This window comes from Peromyscus leucopus, chromosome 2 (assembly GCF_004664715.2).
Source record: "Peromyscus leucopus breed LL Stock chromosome 2, UCI_PerLeu_2.1, whole genome shotgun sequence".
NCBI lineage: Eukaryota > Metazoa > Chordata > Mammalia > Rodentia > Cricetidae > Peromyscus > Peromyscus leucopus.
In genome coordinates this window covers 146,035,876-146,056,700 of record NC_051064.1, presented here as the reverse complement: position 1 = coordinate 146,056,700, position 20,825 = coordinate 146,035,876, and the positions used below count along the sequence as shown (strand labels likewise).

Here is a 20,825-nt window from a genome sequence, read left to right as displayed (position 1 = left end):
TGGAGACTAAGAAGGCAAAGGTTTCAGCTGACTTATTTCTCTATCTTCCTGGTTCTCCAGAAGTTCACATTCTGATTTTGCATCATAATCACCTGAGTGGTCTCTCAGCGGGCAGTGGCATCCCTCCTGCATCGAGAAGCTGGAACCAGGTCCTCTTGAGGGTCCCCTTGCCTCTCCTTGGTTGACATCAAGGCCAATGTCTTTGGAGCACTGAAAGAGAGAAATAAAGGAGGGGGGTAGTCTTGATTTCTGGGCTCCTTCCTCCTTGGGCACCTATTAGACAGGGGATGTCAGGCAGACCTTGTGCTGCTGCTGGACGAGTGCCTGGTCCCAGAGGCTGGCAGGGCTCTGGACTCTGCTGCCAGAGAGGTGAATAGAGGAGGGAGGAAGGGATGATGCCAGGCGCCTGGGCTTGGCAACTGTCTCCGGAGGGCATACGGGGATGCCCTCGAGTGTCCAGCGGGCTGGTGAGGTGCCAAAGATGGGCAGATGTGGCTGAGGGCCGCCAGCAGGAGCGCACGCCTGGGAGAGACCTGGGCGCCCAGAAACCTCGGGGGCCGGTAGGGGGCATGGCCAGGGCCGTTTGCAGAGCCTGGGACTGACCCCCAGGGGTCGCTGCGCTATGCGCAGCCCCTGCTCGCCAACGCCGGGAGCCTGGCTGTACCACCGCGCGGTTCCCGCAGGGGGAGCGGCAGCCAGGGCGGCGCCTGGCGGCGGGATCGGGGGACAGCAGCGCGCGGCGGAGCGCAAGCCCTCGCCGGACGGTGACGCAGAGCCCGCAGGCGCTGAAGCTGGAGGCGCCAGTGGCTGTGGCGCGGCGCGACTCCAGAGCCTGCCCGGGACACCCCCGCACCCCGTGGTAGGAACCGGGACCCAAACAAAGGCGGGCGGCAGATAAAAGGCGGCGGCGGCCGCGAGTGCTCTCGGTGCGCGCTGGGGACGCAGTTGTTACTGACCTGCCCTCGGTCTGCACGCCCGGGAGCGAAGCTGGGGGGGACGCTGGGCTCCTGCAGCTCCGAGGACCTTCCCCCCTGAGACTCCCCACAAGGGGCAAATCTTCGCAGCGGGGTGGCCGAAGCCCCCTATTCCCTGCGGCACCGGTGTTTCAGCCTAGCTTAGCTCGGCCAGCGAGGTGAGTGGGACGGCCGCTGGGCGCCATCGGGGCTGGGGATGCGCTGCTCCGGGGAAGGGAAGGGACTAACGCGCCACACGCGCCCGGGCCTGCGCGGGGGGCCGGAGGGGATGAGAGTGCGGAAAGTTCTTCCGCTCTCAGGCCACCCCGGGTGAGGGCCTCGGCGTCCCAGGAAAGCCGGCCGATGAGGACGGAGTTCAGATCTCAGAGCTTGTCCCCGCGCTTCCGAGGCCGGATCCCAGCCTCACATCAAGGCGCTGGGGAGCCGCTGCAGCTTAGGTCTGCCGGAGCGAGTTTAACGTCCAACCTGGATCCCGACCTCCGTACCCCTGCTTGTCCCAGTGGGTGTCTGTCTGGGTCCATAAAAGTTGAGCGTCAGCCTGAAGCCATCCCCAACCCTCTGTCCGCCGGGCTTCAGAGGAGGGAGGGGACAGGAAAAGGTGATCGATGGCTACAGCCACCTCCTACTTGAGAGCACTCACGCGCTCAGCGGGACGTTCTTCGAGTCCTGGGCCGCGGTTAACCCGCTTGCAGGTGCCACTGCGTGAGTAAACCTTTGGAGCTCCGGCAGGCAATGGAAGCCTAGCGCTAGAGGGTCCCTGGCTCGGCCCAGAACGCCAGTGAGGACTGCGATGGGGTGGGCATCTGAGCAGCCGTGTAGCCCAGAGTCAGGGGAAGATTCCCAGCGCTAGTGGCAGCGAGTCCCGAGAGCCAACTCTGCCGCTGGGAGAACTTTTCCCAACTCCCCGGGGGAGACGTCCCCTTGGAGGTTTCCTCTGCTGGACCTTTGCTCCACAGAGGGTGCCAGCTAACCGCTACGCTTCCTAAGTCTGGGTGTCGGTCCTGGTCTGTCCGCACCCTCGGTCAGTACCGCGGACAGCGCACAGCAGCCTACAGCCCCACACTCCACACGAACCACGCACTAAGGAAGCACGCGCACACGCTATGCATAGATCACTCGCGAACACTCCATGAGCAAATTCACACTCCATTCTGATAAATATACTCCCTTCGTGCCTAATAGGCACACACAACGCACGTACAGACCTAGGATTCACACCCACGTGGACAAGCATCATCTTTCCACAAGCCCCAGTTTGTGGACCAGGATACATCCCACTCCATGCTCTAGCTAGAGCCCAGACTCTGGAGACCACTGCACAGGACTCCCGCTGATGCCTAACGACACACAGGTTGTGGTCTCAGGCTGTGGGGCACAGACACTGGTGTGCATACACACAAACACACAAGCTCACACGGCCCCTCTCTCCTTCCACTGCAGACCGCCCCGGAATCAGAGTATCTGCCAGAAGGAGCGAAGCAGCTGTTAAGCTCTAAGGAAGCTCCGGGCAGGAGCCCAGCCAGGCAGGCAGGCGCCTCACTGTCTTGGTCTGAAGCTCAGTGTCCATCTCGTACTCTCCACCCCCGTGCCCACTCAAGCCTCTTCCTGGCATATCTTCTCCCTCCAGGGTCTGCAGCCGTTGCTCGTGTCTTTGTTTGCTCCTCTGCTCCTTCCCAGGGTTATCTTTCAAATGCACACCCTTTGGTCTTTCCTGTCCATCATCCCTCCAGGCCACCTCCATTCCTTTTCTGACTTTCCTTCACTTGAGTCTGACCCAGTCTGCACTCTGATACCCACGCTGTCACAGGTACCCAGTGCTCCCCTGGACAGTCTCCCTCCATAGCCTCAGCTTCAGGCTTTCCACCGTGAAAGGGCAGCGCGGCCCACAGGATCCCTTTTTGGACTTGATTATGAAGAACACTGGCCCTGGAGAAAGTGACTTGACTTGGGTGGGATTGAAAATCATGGTTGTAGCTCTCAGTGGTTACAGTGCCTCCCCACTTCCTCAGAACTCCTCACTGCTGCTAAAGTCACCCTGCTCCTGAGTGAGGAATACCCGATTGATTTTCTTAATAGGACCAGAGATGCCAAGTAATTTTCTTAAGGTCTCACTGCTCGGGTCTAGTCTCCATGGAGGCAGGCTGGTATGGTTGTCTGTGTATCCACTGCATCAAGCCATGAAGGTCCAAGACTTTTTTTTTTTTTTTTCTGGTAGCAAGGACTTCCCTGACTACCCAGCATACCTGGCTAGTCAAAGACAGATGGGTGGCTGGGTTGAAGATCCTTGTCTCCAGACACCTGACCTCACAGAAGGGACTGGCCAAGATACCTCACTAGTCACTATTATCTTGACTGCCAGCCTCAAGCCTCTAGGACTCAACCAAGCAGCCTGCTCATGGGCAGTCAGGTCTGTGCAGGGAGGGGAGGCAGGCCTCAGCACCGTTTGTCTACGCTGTTTCTCACAGCCTTTTGACTGCAAAGTGTGGTGCCGAGAGACAGGGTGGACGCCCTTAGGGAACCACCCATCTACCATTGGTTGTAAATATAGGCGCCCCAAAATGATGGCCGTGGCGATGTCATGAAAGCTAATAGTAATAGTCTTAGCATTGATAACTGACAGTAACAGAATCTTAATTGGAAGCTCAGTGATTAGTTCTCTGGTCCCCTTCTCCCCTCTTTGAAATTATTTCCTCACCTGTACCCCTCTCTGTTCCCTTTCCTGCACGCTCAGGTGTGGGCAGTGAGAGTCACTGTCCCTTGTCCTAGCCGAGGGAGGGGCTTGTCATTGGAAACCCTCTCTCTCACTTACCCCCCCCCACTGAAGTCTGTTTCTGCCCATGGAGCAGGAGAGGCTTCAAAGTCTGTCAAAACACCCTCCAAAGCTAGATTCCAAAGCACCAATATCCCGGGGAAAATAAATAAAGAGAGCAGTGTCAGCCCGAAATAGAAACACGCACCCAGTCACAAATATGCATGTTTTCCATGAGTTGAATTTCACGGGCAGACAGTGCAGCATGCGCTCCAGCTGCTCAACAAAGGCCAGAGGCAGAGATGCTGCTGGTACCAGTCCAGGGAAGCCAGCAGAAGCAGAGCTTGCTCCCCACATTAAGAGACCACAGGGCCACACTCCTGGCTGCCCTGACTGGAAGGTGTCAGAAGGTGAATGGCAGCTAATATGTTCCTGTGGGCTAGTCACCTGTTCTTCAGGAAGGGACATGCAAGGCCAATGGCCTCAGGTCCCCTGCTTACAAGGAGAGGCTGGCAATGGCAGTTCCCATAACAGCAGCTGCCAGTGGTTGGATGCCTGCCCTGTGCCAGGCACTAAATACATACACATGCAATCATATTTAAGCTTTGAGATCTTCTCATGGCATGGGGGTTGCTATCCTTAAGGAATCCACGGGAAAAACAGGACTCCAAGAAGTAAAGAGACTAGTCTGAAGCCACACAACCTGAAGAGTCCAAGTTGGGACTGAATTTTTGTTTTCTTGTTTTGTTTCTCATGGCAGATTTTCTCTGTGTATCCCTGGCTGTCCTGGAATGCCCTCTGTAGAGCAGGCTGGCCTCGAACTCACAGAGCTCCTCCTGTCTCTGTCTCCTGAGTGCTGAGATTAAAGGTGTGCACCACCACACCAGGCAGGACTGAATTTTTATTTGCATGAAACAACTCTCCATTTTGCCCAGGATTCTGCATTGTTGTAGTTACTTGTTTCTTGTTTATTTAATATGTTTTGTCAAGAAAACCACTTATGCTTAGCATAGTAGTGCATGATGCAATCTCAATATTGGGGAGACTAGTAAATTCAAGGCTAGTGGATGATGTAATGAGACCCTGCTCAAAAAACAAAAAAACAAAAAAACAGACCCAGAAATGTGATTGTTTTCAAAGAATATAAATTTCTCTGCCTGGGGGGGTTAAGTTAGCATTGTCACAAACATGTCTCCCAGTGACCTGAGCCCATACCCTGGACTGGGGACCCAGGTTTCTGACCCATGACTAGGCTGAGGTAGGGTCTGAATGCTTCAGGTCTGCATTTTAGGCTGTCTTCAACCTTGGGAGCCCAAGCAGCTTCCCGAGAGGTGGAGCACCAATGTAAAACTTGGGCTATGAAAGACAACTTAATTCAGAAGAGATCACTACCCACGAGGCTTTGTAGACAGGGAAGTGACCAGATAAGGCAAGTGAATCCTCCAGCATCACGCAGCATTCTGGTGCCAGAACCGGAGTCTCCTCATCCACAGAGGCTTCTTCTGGGGCTGTCCAGCTGGCCCAAGGGGACTGAACTGATGCGGCAGTGAACCCAACAGTGTCCCTTCCAGGGCAGAGATGACGCTCCTGTGGTTGCTGTTCAAGCCATCTCTGTGTCCCCATTGACATCAGTCTGAACCTCTGTCCTACCCCAGGTCTACCGTGACCAGTAACTAAGACACATAGCCTGTCAGGCATGGTGCTCAATGTCCTTTATATTCTAATCCTCCACAACCACCTTAAAGACAGCCATTCTTGTTCCATTTCACAACAGAAGGAAGAAAGTGAGGCTAGAGAGGTTGAGTCACTTGCCCAAGGTCACATAGCTAGTTAAGGAGCAGATGGGGTCCAGCAGAGCCCCTGCTAGCAGGTTCACTGTGAGGATGAGGAAAGGGAAGATTTGGGACCAGAGCCAGGAGGAAGGTGGAGATGCCGAGCAGCCCCGGGCTATTTATATGACACCTCTCCAGCCTTGTCACGATTGCTGGCACTGGTGGCTCCTGTGTTGCTGCCAGTCCCTGGAAGGAAGAAACCCAGGGCAGCATCTGGAACCAGCTGCTGGAGGATATCACTGGAGTGCAGGAGTGGGAACATTTTACCTTAAACTCCAGGTCAAGTAGCCACTAGAGGGGGAGTCATGGGCATGTTGGTCCCATATGCTCTGGGTTCTGACATCCCACTTCCTCCTTTTAATGCTCTTCTCTGAGGGAGCCAACCTGGGGACCGAGGAAGTTTGGAGTTGCATTGGTGACAGGCTCAGGTCTCAATGTATTGGGAACTAGGAGGTAGAGACAATGGAAAGATCTGTACGGGTTTTGATTCCAGCCTGTGCCATCCGGGTCCCTACAGAGAGAGCTGTCCTAGGAGACAGTAGCAGAGCCTTAAGCCTCCTGGAAAAGGTCTTTTTAATCCCCCACAATGCTAAGCATCTGCCTGCACAGCCCCATGGTATGTCAGGCACTGGGAATCCAGAAATGGAAAGATCTAACTCTATCCGTGTAGTACCATGGAGTCCCCTACCCCACCCTGACTCCTGCTGCCTTGGGAGCAAGGGTAATGGGTGAGGAAAGAAGGCTCTCTTGTGTTCCCACCAGAAACAGAAAAGGGACCAGGTATTTTCTGGGACTAAGGACCTGATCCAGGTCAGGGAGAAAGTTTGGGTGGATGCTATAATAACCAGGCATGCTACTTAGCTTTCTGCCTTGGTGGCTGTGGTGGGAGGCACCACAGGGCCGTTCTTCCCAGCTGATATCTGGTCCTGACATCCAGCACAAGTATGTCACCTGGTCAGTAAGAAAGGAAACATGATTGGTGATGGGCAGCCAGTCCTGTCCTGAAGGAGAGGTGGTGACTTTCCTGACTTAGGAAGGTAGCTTACATGGAGTTCAAGGACAGAAAGATAAGATGATGCTAAATTGGGATGCTGGGGTCCTGGGAAGTAATGTTCTCACCACTTTCCAAGTCCCTGACCTTGGTACTATCATGAGGGGTTTCTTATGAGCCTTGCTGGGGTCAAGTTGCAGAGTGGTTACTCCAGTGGAAAGGTTGTATCCAAAAACAGGCAGCATACTTTGAGATTTTAAATTTTTATTTATGTGTATGAGTGATGTTTTGTTTGTTTTTGTTTTTGTTTTTCTGAGACAGGGTTTCTCTGTGTAGCCCTGACATTCCTGGAACTCACTCTGTAGACCAGGCTGGCCTCAAACTCACAGAGATCTTCCTGTCTCTGCCTCCTGAGTGGTGGGATTAAAGGATTGCGCCACCACCGCCCAGCTATGCATGAGTATTTTGTTTGCATGTATATATGTGAACCACATGTGTGCCTAGTGCCCACAGAGGTCAGAAGAGGTCATCGGATACCCTGGAACTGGAGTTATGGACAGTTGTGAGCCACCATGTGGGTGCTGGTCCTTGGCAAGAACAAGTGCTCCTAACTGTTGAGCCATCTCTCCAGTCCTAGGCAGCATGCTTTGAATGTTTGCTACTCAGGCTACATTCTGTAGATTTTGTCCTCATGCTCACCTGGAAATAGGTGGATTTACTATGTCCATCATAAGGGTAAGAAATGGGAAGCACAGAGAGGTGAAGAGGGAAACAACAGAGCCAGGATTCGAACCCAGGCAAGCTGATGACAGACCACTATGTGAGGACGAAGTCCACAGCTTGGCCTTTGCTAACATCACTGGGTCCTCAGTGATCCGGGTAGTTTGTATGTCTGGCTCTGGATGTGGACTGGCCATTTTCAGTCCTGATTGCCAAGCAGCCAAAAAGATCACTTTCCAGATGTCCAGATGTGGCCAACTGACAGGACATTCTCTGGCTTTTATCTAGATGGTTCCCCCTTTCCATCCCTCATAGATATAGTTGGGTCCTAGGTCCCTCTAGATATAGTAGCATCTGAGGATTCCTGGTTGAAAAGCTTTTCCTGGTTTGAAAACTTCATTGTGCAGTTTCACAAAAATAGAATATTGGTTTTGGTTCTTGCCAGCAATCCAGACCTGAAAGAAATTAAGCCAGAAAAAAAAATCAGGCTTTGGAAAAGCATCAGCCACCAGATGCAACCCTTCTGGTCTGGCTGGGGGCAAGCACTGCAGTAGTAGCTGGTGCATGCTACCTGCAAGGCAGCCCGATTGCACTAGCAGGTCTGACAGAGGATTGGGGCAGACCATCTGAACTAATAGAGCTGGAATCTGCAGTAAGCAGGGACATGTCAGAGTCGAGAGATATTTTTGGGCATCTGTGAGCTTGAGAATGGATCTAGGGTGAGAAGGTTCATGTAACCTTTGGGAAGAAGAATTTCAAGGCATCACAAAGTCAAGACTAGGATGATTTAACAAAATAGCAGTCCTTTTATATAGAAAGTACCAATAAGGTGGTATGGATGCATGGATGAATGGGTACATGGATGGTTTCATGCCTGTATGGATAAGTAGGTGGGTGGGTTGATGCATGCATGGATGGATGAATGCATGGGTAGATGAGTGGGTGGGTGGATGCATACATTGATGGGTGAGTAAATAGATGGATGGATGGATGAATAAGTGGATGAATTTATGCATGCATGGATGGGTGAATGCATGGATAGTTAGGTGGATGGATGGATGGATGGATGGATGGATGGATGGATGGATGTATGTCTACATAGATGCATGCATGGATGAATGGGTAGGTAGATGCAAGCATGGCTGGGTAGATAGATGATGGAGGAATGCACACATTCATGGATGCTGGAGAGGTGGCTGCATGGATAGATGGATGGACAGATGGATGCATGGATGGATGCATGGATGATGGATGGATGGAAATGATGGGCTTTGGTAAATAGGACTTTGATTTGGCAGAGCCAGGCCCCAGGTACAAATGGAAGGGCCTATGTCCCTCTCCTCATCTTTAAAGAACTTTCCCTGCTCCAGGAAGAGTTGCCCTGTTACTAGAGGAGGTTTCTGAGTCTGGGTAGCCTGGGGAGGGATATTTGGCTCTGGATTAGAGACCCTAACAAATTCCTCTCCTGGAGGGATGTACAGTAGATGAAGCTAAGTCCGAGTCTAGGATCGTGGCAGGGCCCGCCACTGTGGGGGGAGGAGCAGCTGTTTTCCTACCACTGCCAATTTAGCCAGGGGCAGCATTTGAATAAGAATCAGTTTGGTTTGCCTGCCACCCTCACCTGCCCAGAAGACCAAATGGATTGCTTCTCCCTCTGCTGTCCTCCATCAAAACATGCCTAGACTCCCACCTCATAGCTCTCCTTGCCCTGTGGTGATGTGAGGCCTGCAATACCATTGGCTCAGGACAGGGAGAGATGATCTGATCCTATGAGTCTCATTCTCTCACTCTATCTCCTGCTCCACCCCATTCTGAAGGACCCCCAGTTATGGGATTCCCCTGGCCCCTATGAATCTATCTAGGAGGGCACAACACTAAGAGATGGCATGACCCCGAGATCTCAGGGAATCAATAGCCCCCTTCCCAGCTAGCTCCGTCTCTGCTGTTACCTTCTACGTCCTGGCCCTTTGGAGACTCTGGAAGACAGAACTGGGTTCTTTGAAGCTCATTGGATTCAGCCTTCCCATTTGACAGAAGCGTAAACAAGAGACAGGGATGGGACTTGGTAATGCTTGGTGATATCTCCGTGTGAACAGGAGGGATGGGTGCTGGAGGAGGGACCAGGTGGCCTTAGTGGGTCTCTCCTGATCTTAGCCCTGGGGTCCTGAATCTCCCCAGTACTTTTATGATGAAAATTGCAGAGTTGAGGGTAGGCTCTCGGGGTTCCATTCTCCGCCCAGAACCTCGGTCCTAGATGCTCAGCTCTGACCACTCCTGCCTGTCTCAATAGACTGTGGTCTCGTCATGGGGTGGGCTGGGGACCAGAGCAGTGCCAGACTCCTAGCCCGCTGTGGGCTCTAAGCCAATCTCAAGAAAGGAGGAATACTAGGCTCTCCTCCAACACTGACCACACTTCCTCCGTGGATGCCGGAACTGTCAATCAGCAGTCATGGGGGAAAGCCACTGACTTGGGCACGGAAAGGAGAATTCATCTGAACACCCTCAATGCAAAACAGGGTGTCCATCTCCAAGGCTGAAATTTTCATTCACCCCTCTCCTGGGGCCCCGCTGTCCTGCTGTCCCAGCCCGGGCTTGGATCTAAACTGTCTCTAGAATGACTCAGGGGTAGACGCTGAGTGTGCACACCAGCCAGACTACAGTGTATGCATGTGAATGCGCACACCAGTGAGGGTCAGGAGGGCTGATTTTAGAGCCCAGCATTTTCAAATATGTCAAACTCAAGTAAAACCTAACAGTGAGAAGTTCAGGCTCAAATGAGCCCCTGTAGACCTTTAAAAGATGCAGTTTTCTGCTTTGCAAATTGGAAATCATTCCTCGGGGTAGAAAACACGATACAAAATGGTCTACAAGCCGGAAGCTGCTGCAGAGCCGCAGTGTCCGAGTCCCCTAGGTTGAGAAGATCAAGGATGTGTAGAAAATGGCTCTGGCTTGGGTCCATGGGGCCCGGGTGGCCTCTACCATTCCCCTGACTCTCATCTGGTACTGGTCTCCTTTGTGCTTTATAAGCCTGAGAGTCAGGAGCCCCAAGTTCTCAAGGAGAGGGGCTCTGCCCTAGAGATCTCATTTCCTTCCCACCCAGAACCAGTCACAATGCTCCCCCAAGGCTGGAGCACCCTCCTTCAGGTTCCTGCTTATCTTACAGCTTCTCTATCCCCTCCAGCCTCTTCTCTCTGAGAGGTCTTTGGCCCTGAAGAGTGTTGCCACATGCTTGGGCTCATGGGTGGGGGTCTGGGTGTATCTGAGGCCTTTCCCAGAGCTCGCACTGTAAAGTGGCCACCTGCTGTGTTGTGTCTCAGGGAAGCCCATGGCACCCAGCACATAGCTACTGGCTATTTGGCTGCCTGTGCTTCATAGTGTGATGATATTGCATTGACCCTGAGTGGAACTCCCCCTGCCTCATTACACAGTAGCTTGTGATCAGGGAAGGGACAGACCTCCCCCAGCACTCAGTTCCCTTTCCACTGTTTCCCCTGCTTAAATTAAAGCAACTCTTCCCGCTCACTGTCTGGGAACTGCAGGCCCAGAGACGGTAGGTGACTCGTTCCAGGTCACACAGCAGCTCTGTGGCACGCAAGGACCCTCCTCCAGCCCCTGGCCCAGTCTGCTGCCTCAGGTGCCCATCACTGCTTCCTTCATCTCCCTGGCCCCTGAGTAAGCTCCAGGAGGAGCTGCCTGGAACCAGGGAAGCAAGAGTGGTTTTACATATTTGCTAATCGGGTCTTCGAGAGAGAGGAGCCCTGAGCTCATCAGCCAGGAAGGAATCCAATTTGGCTTTTATAGCCCTGGTTACTCACCCTCCATTGTGGGCTCTTTCTCTTTTTTATTAACCAATCTTCTAGGGGCTGGGGAACTGCAGAGCCTGCTGTGCCCCAGGGGTCCCACTCTCCAGAGCCCCACATGGCATTCCAGGCAGTGGCCAGGATGTGATGGGAAGGGGTGACAGAGTGGGGTTTCTGGAACCTTCTGACCCTCCCGCCAGGAATACCTGGGAGAGTGTTCTAATTTCCGTTTTCTATTCATGCTGCTGGTTACAATAAGCTTTCATTGTCTTATTCTCTGTGACGCCGAGGCTGCTGTAAGGGCTCCAGAGTCTGGGCTGATTGATGGGTCTGGGAAGAGGCCTGAGCTGCACAGGTAGGAGAGGAGAGGAGGAAAAGAGTGAGGAGGAGAGATCAGTGGGTAGAATCCCTTCGCAGCCAAACAGGGTGGCTAAAAGGATGGCCTCTGCCTCCAGCCTGCAGGAACCCAATCCAACTCTACCCTGCAGTCAGCTGGCTGCCTTGTGAGCTGAGGGCCGATGAGAAACAGCATAAATTAGAAGAGCAGGGCCGGTGAGATGGTTCAGCAACTGAAGACTCTTGCCTCCACGCCTGACAGCCTGAGTTCGAGCCCTAGGACCCCCATGATGAGAAGAAGGCACTAACTCCGACAAGGTGTGCTCTGACCTCCTCACATACCTCTGTATGCACACACACAATAAATGAACAAATGTAATTTTTAAAAAGCACATAGTATGTGCTGGCCACATAGTAGGGCCCAGCTGATGGTAAGCCTCTCGCCATTTTATTGAGGGAGGAACATTCCTGCCCCAAACACCCAGCTAGTGGCAGTGCCAGGATTTGAACCCAGGTCTATCTAACTACACAGTCTATGCTGCTCATCTTATGCTTCGCCCCTGGAATCAAGCTATGGTTCTTTCAAGTGTCTGATAACCTCTTGTTGCCAGGGGGACCAGTCTGGTCCCACTGAGCCCACCAGAGGGAATCCACAGAATGGCAGAACAAAGAGCAGCTTCTAGGTCATGATTGTGAGGTTTCTCTGGGGATTGTGGGACAGCACCCTGGCTGATATACTGCCCAGAGCAAAGCTTGTTTGCCTGATATATATTGAGCTGTTGGGTTTACGAGTCAGCGCCCAGTTTCCTCACCAGCTGCCAGCCTGGGAGGACAGCCGTCCTTCATCTGCTCCATCTCAGCCGCCTGCCCTTCTCTGAGAAATGGGGGGCTGGGGCAGGCTTACCACAGCCCCACCCCTTTCCTCTTCCACCCCACCTAAGCTCCTAATCAGTAAGTCCAGAGCGCTCTGAGCCAACTGGAGCTTCCTGGGAGCACATCCTCTCGGGAAATCTAGGCGTCTACATCTACTGGGCACTGCCGGCTTGCCTCCGGGGATGAGCAGAGATCTAAGTGGGTCTCGCTGGAGGAAGGATGAAGGGCTCTGAGAAGTACCCTCTGCCTTCATCTAGAGGTCTGGGGGATTTCCCAGCTAGGATCTGGATTTTTTTTTTCCTGTTACTGGGTTTGAAGCAGAGCCTTACACAGGCTAGGCAAACACCCTCCTGCTGAGCTACATCTCCAGCCTAGGACCTGGGTTTCTTGGGAGAAAATTCTGGAACTGCCCTAATATCTAGTTGCTATGGTAGGGCTCCCTGCATCAACCCCACTTTCTCTCTGCTCCTTGCCCCCCTTGTACTAGAGTCCCCAGTGAAACAGAGCCACTGGACATAAAGAGATATCAATGCTCTCTGTGAATTTTTTTTCTTCTGTAAAATGGGGCTGCTTACATGCCTCTGCTGCAAGGCTGGTGCTGGGCCAATGGAAGATGGATGAAAAATCCTGGTGGCATGGTGGATGCAGAACTAATTATGATGCTATAATTATCTTAACGACTGTCAGAGATTCCAGCTAAGCTGTCTGGGCTTTGCCTTCACCCCATGTGTGTGATTTTGCCCCTTCGAGTGTTTAAGCTGTCACCAGTCTCTTAGTTTGGAATGGAGAGTTCAGCTCACTGGAAAGGGCTGGGGATGCTGGGCAATAGGCATGTGGTGGGAGCATCTCAAAGGCTGGACCAAGACTGAGGACAGTGATGCCTAGGAGTGTCTGTGACCTCTTTGCTTCCTTCTCTTTCCCACGAGCTGGACTCGTGAAAGGCAGACCCACAGCAGGAGACACAGTGTCCTCACTCTGACGCAGCAGCAGAGTGGAACTACTTAACTCAAAATATCTCAGTTTGAACTTCTGCCCAAATCTCTCAAGCCTAAAGTGAGGAATTCTAAGGGCTCATGGACCAGGGCTGAACCAAGGAAGCAAAACACACCCAGTCAGGGAGAAAAAGCTGATTACCTCCTAATTGCCGTTAAATTAGATATATACATATATGTATTTTAAGTAGAATCTGCATGTCTAATGTGAGTTTTTGATTACATTTTAATAGTCTGGCTGAGATGAGGGAATGAAGGAGGAAGGGGTCTGTCATCCCTGGCTAGAAGAAGAGAAGTTGTAAACAGAGAGCTTTGGCTTGGACCTCCTGCCTGGGCGCTGTGTGAGGATAAGTGGGGGCCCAGACCACTTCCCACCACAGGTCCTTGCCTTGTAGACTTTAAACACAGCTTCTCTATTTTGGATATGCCTATCATCTCCAGACCTGCCTGTCCCCTGGGACTGCCAAAAAAATGACCCTGGAATCTGGTGGCAAAATAGAAAACTTCCAAGCAAGAACCCCAGCCTCACCACTGCTAAAATGACCTTGGGTGTCGCAACTCTGCTCACCGGGTCTCAGTTTTCCCGTGTGTGCAATGGAAGTATTGTATGTGATATATTTTGTTGTTTTTTGAGACATGATTTTTATACAGCCAAAGCTGGTCTCAAATTTGCAGTGGAGCTGAGGATGACCTTTAAACTCCCGATCTTCCAGCCTGCATCTCCTGAGTGCTGGGATTAGAGGTGTATATGCCACCGTATGTGGCTTATGGATGCTGGGTATGGAAGCAAGGGATTCGAGAGTGCTAGGCAAGCTCTCTATAACTGAGCCACATCCACGGTTCCCTTTGCTAGGGTTTTATGTGCTGTGATTTACTTCCCCTTCCTTTCAAGACTGCTCTTTCTGTCTCAGGGGACTGGGAGTGTCCATACTCCTTTCCCCAAGCCAGTGTCGCTCTTCCCTACTGCATCCTGTGCCCACTCTCCTTGATTTGCTTCTCGGAGGCCAGCACTCTCCCTCCACCCCACCCCGTGCACATTATCACGACTCTTCGAAGAGGTAAAGACAGCTGGTTAAATACGCACACGAGTACACACACACACACACACACACACACACACACACACACGCTATTTTTAAATGCATTTATTTCTGATTCTAAAAGTAAGGCTATACTTGATCATTGCAGAAAATTTGGAAACAGACAAGCATAAAAGAGAAAATAAAAATCATCCATAATCTTCTCAAACAGTGAGAGTCATTCTCAATGGGTTATATTTAAAATACATATGAGATTCCTTCCCCACCACACCCCCTGATTATAAAAGTGGGATTTTGCTTTGGATATGACTTTGAGTTCCAGCAAGATTAGCCTTGAAACTGGTTGCATCAGCCAGGCAGGCATGGTAGTTCATGACTGGCATTCCAGCACTTTGGAGGTAGAAGCAGGAAGATCAGGAGTTCAAGGTCATCCACAGCTATATAGAGTTTGAGGCAAGCCTAAGTTACATGAGACCCAGTGTCAAAAACCACACGGGTGGAACTAGAGAGATGGCTCAGTGGTTAAGAGCACTTACTGCTCTTGAGAGGGTCTGGGTTCAGTTCCCAGCACCCACATCAGGAGCTCACAACTGCCTGTCACTTGAGTTCCAGAGACTCCAATGCCATTTGACCTCTGTGGGCATTTGCACACACATGATGCACATGAACTCACACATGCTGACATAAATACACACAGGAAGTGTGTTGGCAAGACGGTTTAGGAGGTAAAGGCAAGCCTGAGAGCTGAGTTCAATCTCTGTGACACACGTGTGGGAAGGGGAGGCCTGACTTCCACCAGGCTGTCCTCTGAATGCCATATGCACACCTACACAGGGTGGGGGGAGGGGAGAGAATGAATGTACTACAAAGGCAGTAAGGGGGAGGGGGAAGGAAGGAGGAAGAGAACTGGGTACATCGTTTCTCTTTGCTCCCCGTTAAGGGGTCACTCTCTTGCTTTTTCTTCTTTCAAGTCTTGGACACAGAGGGTCCCCTCAGTTAGTCTCTCCATTGCATCCGCCTCTCCTCCAACCCACCTCCCATTATTCCACTCTCTTACCTCACTCTCCTCGTGTGTCTATTGCTTTAGTCCCCCTCCTCCCTCCTCCCTCCTCCTTACTCCTCACTCCTCCCTCCTCCTTACTCCTCCCTCCTCCCTCACTCCTCCCTCCTCCTTCCTCCTCCTCACTCCTCCTTACTCCTCCCTCCTCCTTACTCCCTCCCTCCTCCTCCTCCTCACTTCCTCTCCTCCTCCCTCCTCCTTACTCCTCCCCTCACTCCTCACCTCCTCCTCTACTCCCCCCCCCCTCCTCCCCTCCCCCCTCCTCCCCCTCCTCCTCTCCTCCTCCCTCCTCCCTCCCTCCTCCCTCCTCCCTCCTCCTCCTCCTCCTCCTCTCCTCCCTCCTCCTCCCTCCTCCTTTCCTCCCTCCCTCCTCCCTCCTCTCCTCCCTCCTCCTCCTCCTCTCCTCCTCCTCCACTCCTCCCTCCTCCTTACTCCTCCTCCTCCTCCCTCCTCCTCCTCCCTCCTCCTTACTCCTCCTCCTCCTCCTTCTCCCTCCTCCTCCTCCTCCCTCCTCTTCTCCTCACTCCTCCTCCTCCTCCTCCCTCTCCCTCCTCCTCCCTCCTCCTCCTCCTCCTCCTCCTCCCTCCTCCTCCTCTCCTCTCTCCTCCTCCTCCTCCTCCTCCTCCTCCCTCCTCCTCCTCCTCCTCCCCCCCTCTCTCCTCTCCTCCTCCTCCTCACTCCTCCCTCCTCCCTCCTCCTCTCCTCCCTCCTCCTCCCTCCTCCTCCCTCCTCCCTCCTCCTCCCTCCTCCTCCTCCTCTCCTCCTCCTCCTCCTCCCTCCTCCTCACTCCTCCCTCCTCCTCACTCCTCCTCCTCCTCCTCTCCTCCTCTCCTCCTTCTCTCCTCTCCTCCTCCTCCATCCTCTCCTCCTCCTCCTCCTCCTCTCACTCCTCCCCTCCTCCTCCTCCTCCCTCCTCTCCTCCTCCCTCCTCCTCACTCCTCCCTCCTCCTCACTCCTCCCTCCTCCTCACTCCTCCTCCTCCTCACTCCTCCCCTCCTCCTCCTCCTCCTCTCCTCCTCCTCCTTACTCCTCCTCCTCCTTACTCCTCCCTCCTCTCTCCTCCTACTCCTTCCCCCTCTCCTCCTCCTTCCCCTCCCTCCTCCTTACTCCTCCCTCCTCCTTACTCCTCCTCCTCCTTACTCCTTCCCTCCCTCCTCCTTACTCCTTCCCCTCCTCTCCTTACTCCTCCTCCTCCTTCTCCTCCTCCTCCTCCCCTCCCTCCTCCTTACTCCTTCCTCCCTCCTCCTTACTCCTCCTCCTTCCTCCTCCCTCCACCCCCTCCTCCTTACTCCTCCTCACTCCTCCCTCCTCCTCTCTCCTCCTTACTCCTCCTCACTCCTCCCTCTTCTCCCTCCTCCCTCCTCTCCTCCCTCCTCCTCCTCCCTCCTCCTCCCTAGCTCTGGACTGACAGCATTCCCTTCCTCCTGGGTTGGCCAGCTAATTGAAGCGGAATGCTCCAGAGAATGCCAGTGGGAAAGGGGGCATCCTCAGCCCCGCTGCCCCTTCCCTCTACCTGATGTCTATCTGGATCAGGAGTCTCCCTCCATCCCAGCGACACTGAAGGTGGCCTCTGGGCCACCCCGTGGGAATCCTCACATCTCTGAGAGATGCCTAGCCCCTGCCCTTGCTCAGAGGGCTGCCGTTTGCTGGAGCTGCATATTAAGTGGCCTAAGCCTGACAGACAGTGGCTGCAGCTGCAGTGTTCAGGGAGGGGTGGGATGTACTGAGGGCTCTGTGGCAGACCCTAGTCTTGGCACAGTCCCCCGGGCAATGACTGAGAATGTTACAATCTCCAAAGGGGAACAAAGGAATGTGATTGCCTGACAGACGATATTTACCATATTACACAGACTGCAAAGTACTTCCACCTCTGACCCCACACTCCTTTGAGACAGGAACGGCTCCCTTCATTTTATAGGTGGTAACTTGGAAGTTCAGGGTGGCTCCAAGTCTTACCAATGTTCCAGTTGCCAGGACCCAAACCAGGGCCTATCTGATTCCAGAGATCATTTTTCTCTCCTTCTACCCTGACAAACTCCGAAGGTGCCTTACAGTTGCTCATTATACACAAGTAGTTGCTATGGAGCCACGTCTTACATTGGCCTTGAGTTCTGAAGTTGGACAGAGAACGCAGCAAAAATTGAAACATCACATGTAGCCAGAAGTCTTGGCTGGCCTTTACACACCAGAAAAAGGGAAAAAAAAAAGTCTTTTCTGTTGCAATTGGCTTACAGATCCCCCCTCCCTTTTTTTTTTTTTTTTTTTTTTGTATTTTTGTGCACATGGCCATTTTGTCTGTACGTATGCACGTGCATACAATGCGTGCCAGGTGCCCCTTAGATTCAGATCCGCTGCAACTGGAGATGCCATCAGAGTGCTGGGAACTGAACCTGGGTCCTCTGCAAGAGCAGCCCATACCATATCTCCAGCCCCTGTTCTCCGCCCCCCACCCCCCACCCCCATTTTTTTTTCGGTCTTGAAAGCCAAGATCATCTTGCTGGGTGTGATGGGAAAGAATAATGTGTTTTTCCTGGTTGGGTGCACATGTGCTTTGGTGCCGTAGAGCCTAGTGAGCGCATGCTTCAATCCTGCGGTGGAACTGGCGTCTGCTTGTGGTACCCAGGCTGGGTGAAGCCTCCCCTCTCAAGGCTGTTGACCCATCCTTTTTCCCTAGGCTATGGACTCGGAGGATGACCCCCTGCTGCAGGATGTGTGGCTAGAAGAGGAACAGCAGGAAGAGGAGACCTTGGGCGAGGCCTGCAGAGGTGTCTCTGGGCCAGGGCTGCCCTCCGGAGCACAGGGCTACTGGCGACGCTGGACGCTGCCCTCCCGCCCCCCAGCCTCAGGGTTCTGGAGCACCCTGGGCTGGGCCTTCACCAACCCATGCTGCGCAGGTCTGGTGCTGTTCCTCGGCTGCAGCATCCCCATGGTGCTGTCCGCCTTCATGTTTCTCTACTACCCGCCCTTGGACATCGACATCTCTTACAATGCCTTCGAAATCCGCAACCATGAGGCGTCACAGCGCTTTGACGCTCTGGCCTTGGCCCTCAAGTCCCAGTTTGGATCTTGGGGGCGCAACAGGCGGGACTTGGCGGACTTCACCTCCGAAACGCTGCAGCGCCTCATCTCAGAGCAGCTGCAGCAGCTGCACCTGGGGAATCATTCGCGACAGGCATCCCGGACCCCTCGCTCAGCTCCGAGGGTCACCCCTGCCACTCAGACATCAGCAGCCATTCCGAGTGAGCGACCTCGACGCCAGGCCCCGCCCCCGACGGACCAGGTAGCCAATCAGAGCCGAGCCCGTCGGGGCGCCTCCCGTTGGGATTACTCGCGCACCTATGTGAGCGCCAACACCCAGACGCACGCGCACTGGCGCATCGAGCTCATCTTCCTGGCGCGGGGAGACGCGGAGCGCAACATTTTCACAAGCGAGCGCTTGGTCACGATCCACGAGATCGAGAGAAAGATCATGGACCACCCGGGCTTCCGGGAGTTCTGCTGGAAGCCGCATGAGGTGCTCAAGGACCTGCCTCTCGGCTCCTATTCCTACTGCTCCCCGCCCAGCTCGCTCATGACTTACTTCTTTCCCACCGAGAGGGGCGGCAAGATCTACTATGATGGCATGGGCCAGGACCTGGCGGATATCCGGGGTGAGCAGCAAGGGACTATGCTGAGCTTGGGCGTGGCCACAGGGCGAGGTGCCAATGGGATGTGCAGCTGGGACTGGATATGAAGAGGGAGAGAAAGCGACAGAATAGGATGCCCACTGGGATTGTGGGACTTTGGGAGTTAGGTTGAGTTCAGAGAGAGAGAAAGCATGGAGAGAGACTTGGGAGTGGGGTTCTTTAAAGAGGGCATGGAAGGAAGTGTATCTTAGTTGGGTTTCCATTGCTGTGATTAAAACACCGTGACCAAAAGCAACCTAAAGAGCAAAGGGTTTATGTCATCTTGTATTTCCACATCACAGTACATCATCGAAGGAAGTCAGGGCAGGAACTCGAGGCAGGAACCTAGAGGCAGGAACTGAAGTAAAGGTCATGGAAGGCCACTGCTTACTGGCTTGCTTACTCAGTTTTCTTTCTTAAACACCCTAGGACCACCTACCCAAGATTAGCACCCACCCCGGTGGCTGGGTTCTCTTCTGTCCATTAACAATCAAGAAAATGTTCCCACAGGTTTGCCTACAATCAATCTGATAGAGGTGTTTTCTCAGTTAAGGTTCCTCTTCCCAGATAACATTAGCTTGTGTCTAGTTGACCAAAAACAAGCTAAAAAACTAACCAGGACAAAAAGGAACGTGAGATTTAAGGTGTCTTGGGATGGGGCTTGAGGAGGGATGGGACAGTGCTAGACAGCAGAGCTTTGGAGGGGGAGGGCACAGGTAGGGTAGGGCTTTCGCAGATGGAGTTACAGGATTACAGACTGAGCCTTGGAATTAGGTGGGGTTCAAACTGGAATCAAAGCACAAACCTCATGGGAACTGCCTGCTCAGGCAAAGGAGGCTCGTACTTGGGAAGCTGTAGATTCTCCAAGTCGTGCATCTGTCCCAGATGTTGTGGTGGGGGGTGGGGCGCTGGTGGGAGCAGTGCACTGAGCTCTTTGGATCCCCCTGTCCCTGCAGGCTCCCTCGAGCTGGCCATGACTCACCCTGAGTTTTACTGGTATGTCGACGAAGGCCTCTCAGTGGATAATCTGAAGAGCTCCCTCCTGCGCAGCGAGATCCTGTTTGGAGCACCGCTCCCCAACTACTACTCAGTGGACGATCGCTGGGAGGAACAGAGGGCCAAGTTTCAGAGCTTTGTGGTCACCTACGTGGCCATGCTAGCCAAGCAGTCTACTAGGTAGGGAGTCCAGCTCCACACCTTGTGTGCCTGCCTCTGCACCTGTGTGTAGTAGGTAACAGGGTACCTCCTATGCTCCAAATCTCTTTCCTCACAGCCTTAACCCCGGGAAGTCTTTATCCCCAAATCCAAGTAGAGTTAGGTACCTCGTCTGGTCCCTCTGAATGACCTCTTTTCTTGACTGGTGCTAATGGTTAGTAGACATGGCAGATTTGAGGGAGGAAGACAATTCCAGAACTCTTGTTCTGGAGGGCTTGGGTATGACTAGCCCGAAAAGCAGTTCCTTTCTGCCTCTAATATCCAAGGAGTCAGTGGGCAAAATCACTTCATTTCTCTGGGCCTGAGTTTCCGTGTTTGTAAGATGAGGGAGTGGTTCCTGTTACTGTGGTCATTAGGAGGAGAGGAGAGCGGGGCTGGAGAGGTGGTTTGGTAGATAAGAGCACCCGCTGCTCTTGCAGAAGACCAGGGTTCGGCTCTCAGCACCTCTGTGGTAGCTCGCAGCCATCTGTAATTACAATTTCAGGGGGTCCTACATCCTCTTCCGGCTTCTGCAGGCATATGGCATGTGCAGGGTGCATGCACATACACACAGGCAAGACTCATACATATAAAATAAT

The 20,825-nt window shown here is 53.2% G+C and overlaps 1 protein-coding gene across 1 annotated transcript in view; it reads left to right on the top strand.

Annotated features, from left to right (window-relative positions):
• The first annotated feature begins 746 nt into the window (after positions 1 to 746).
• The window catches only part of Disp3 (dispatched RND transporter family member 3), a 56,364-nt gene continuing 36,285 nt past the window's right edge, over positions 747 to 20,825 (top strand). The window contains 3 exon segments of the mRNA XM_028893617.2: positions 747 to 1,132; positions 18,042 to 19,017; positions 19,989 to 20,208. Coding sequence (XP_028749450.1) covers positions 18,045 to 19,017; positions 19,989 to 20,208 — 1,193 coding nt within the window. The 5' untranslated portion in view covers positions 747 to 1,132; positions 18,042 to 18,044.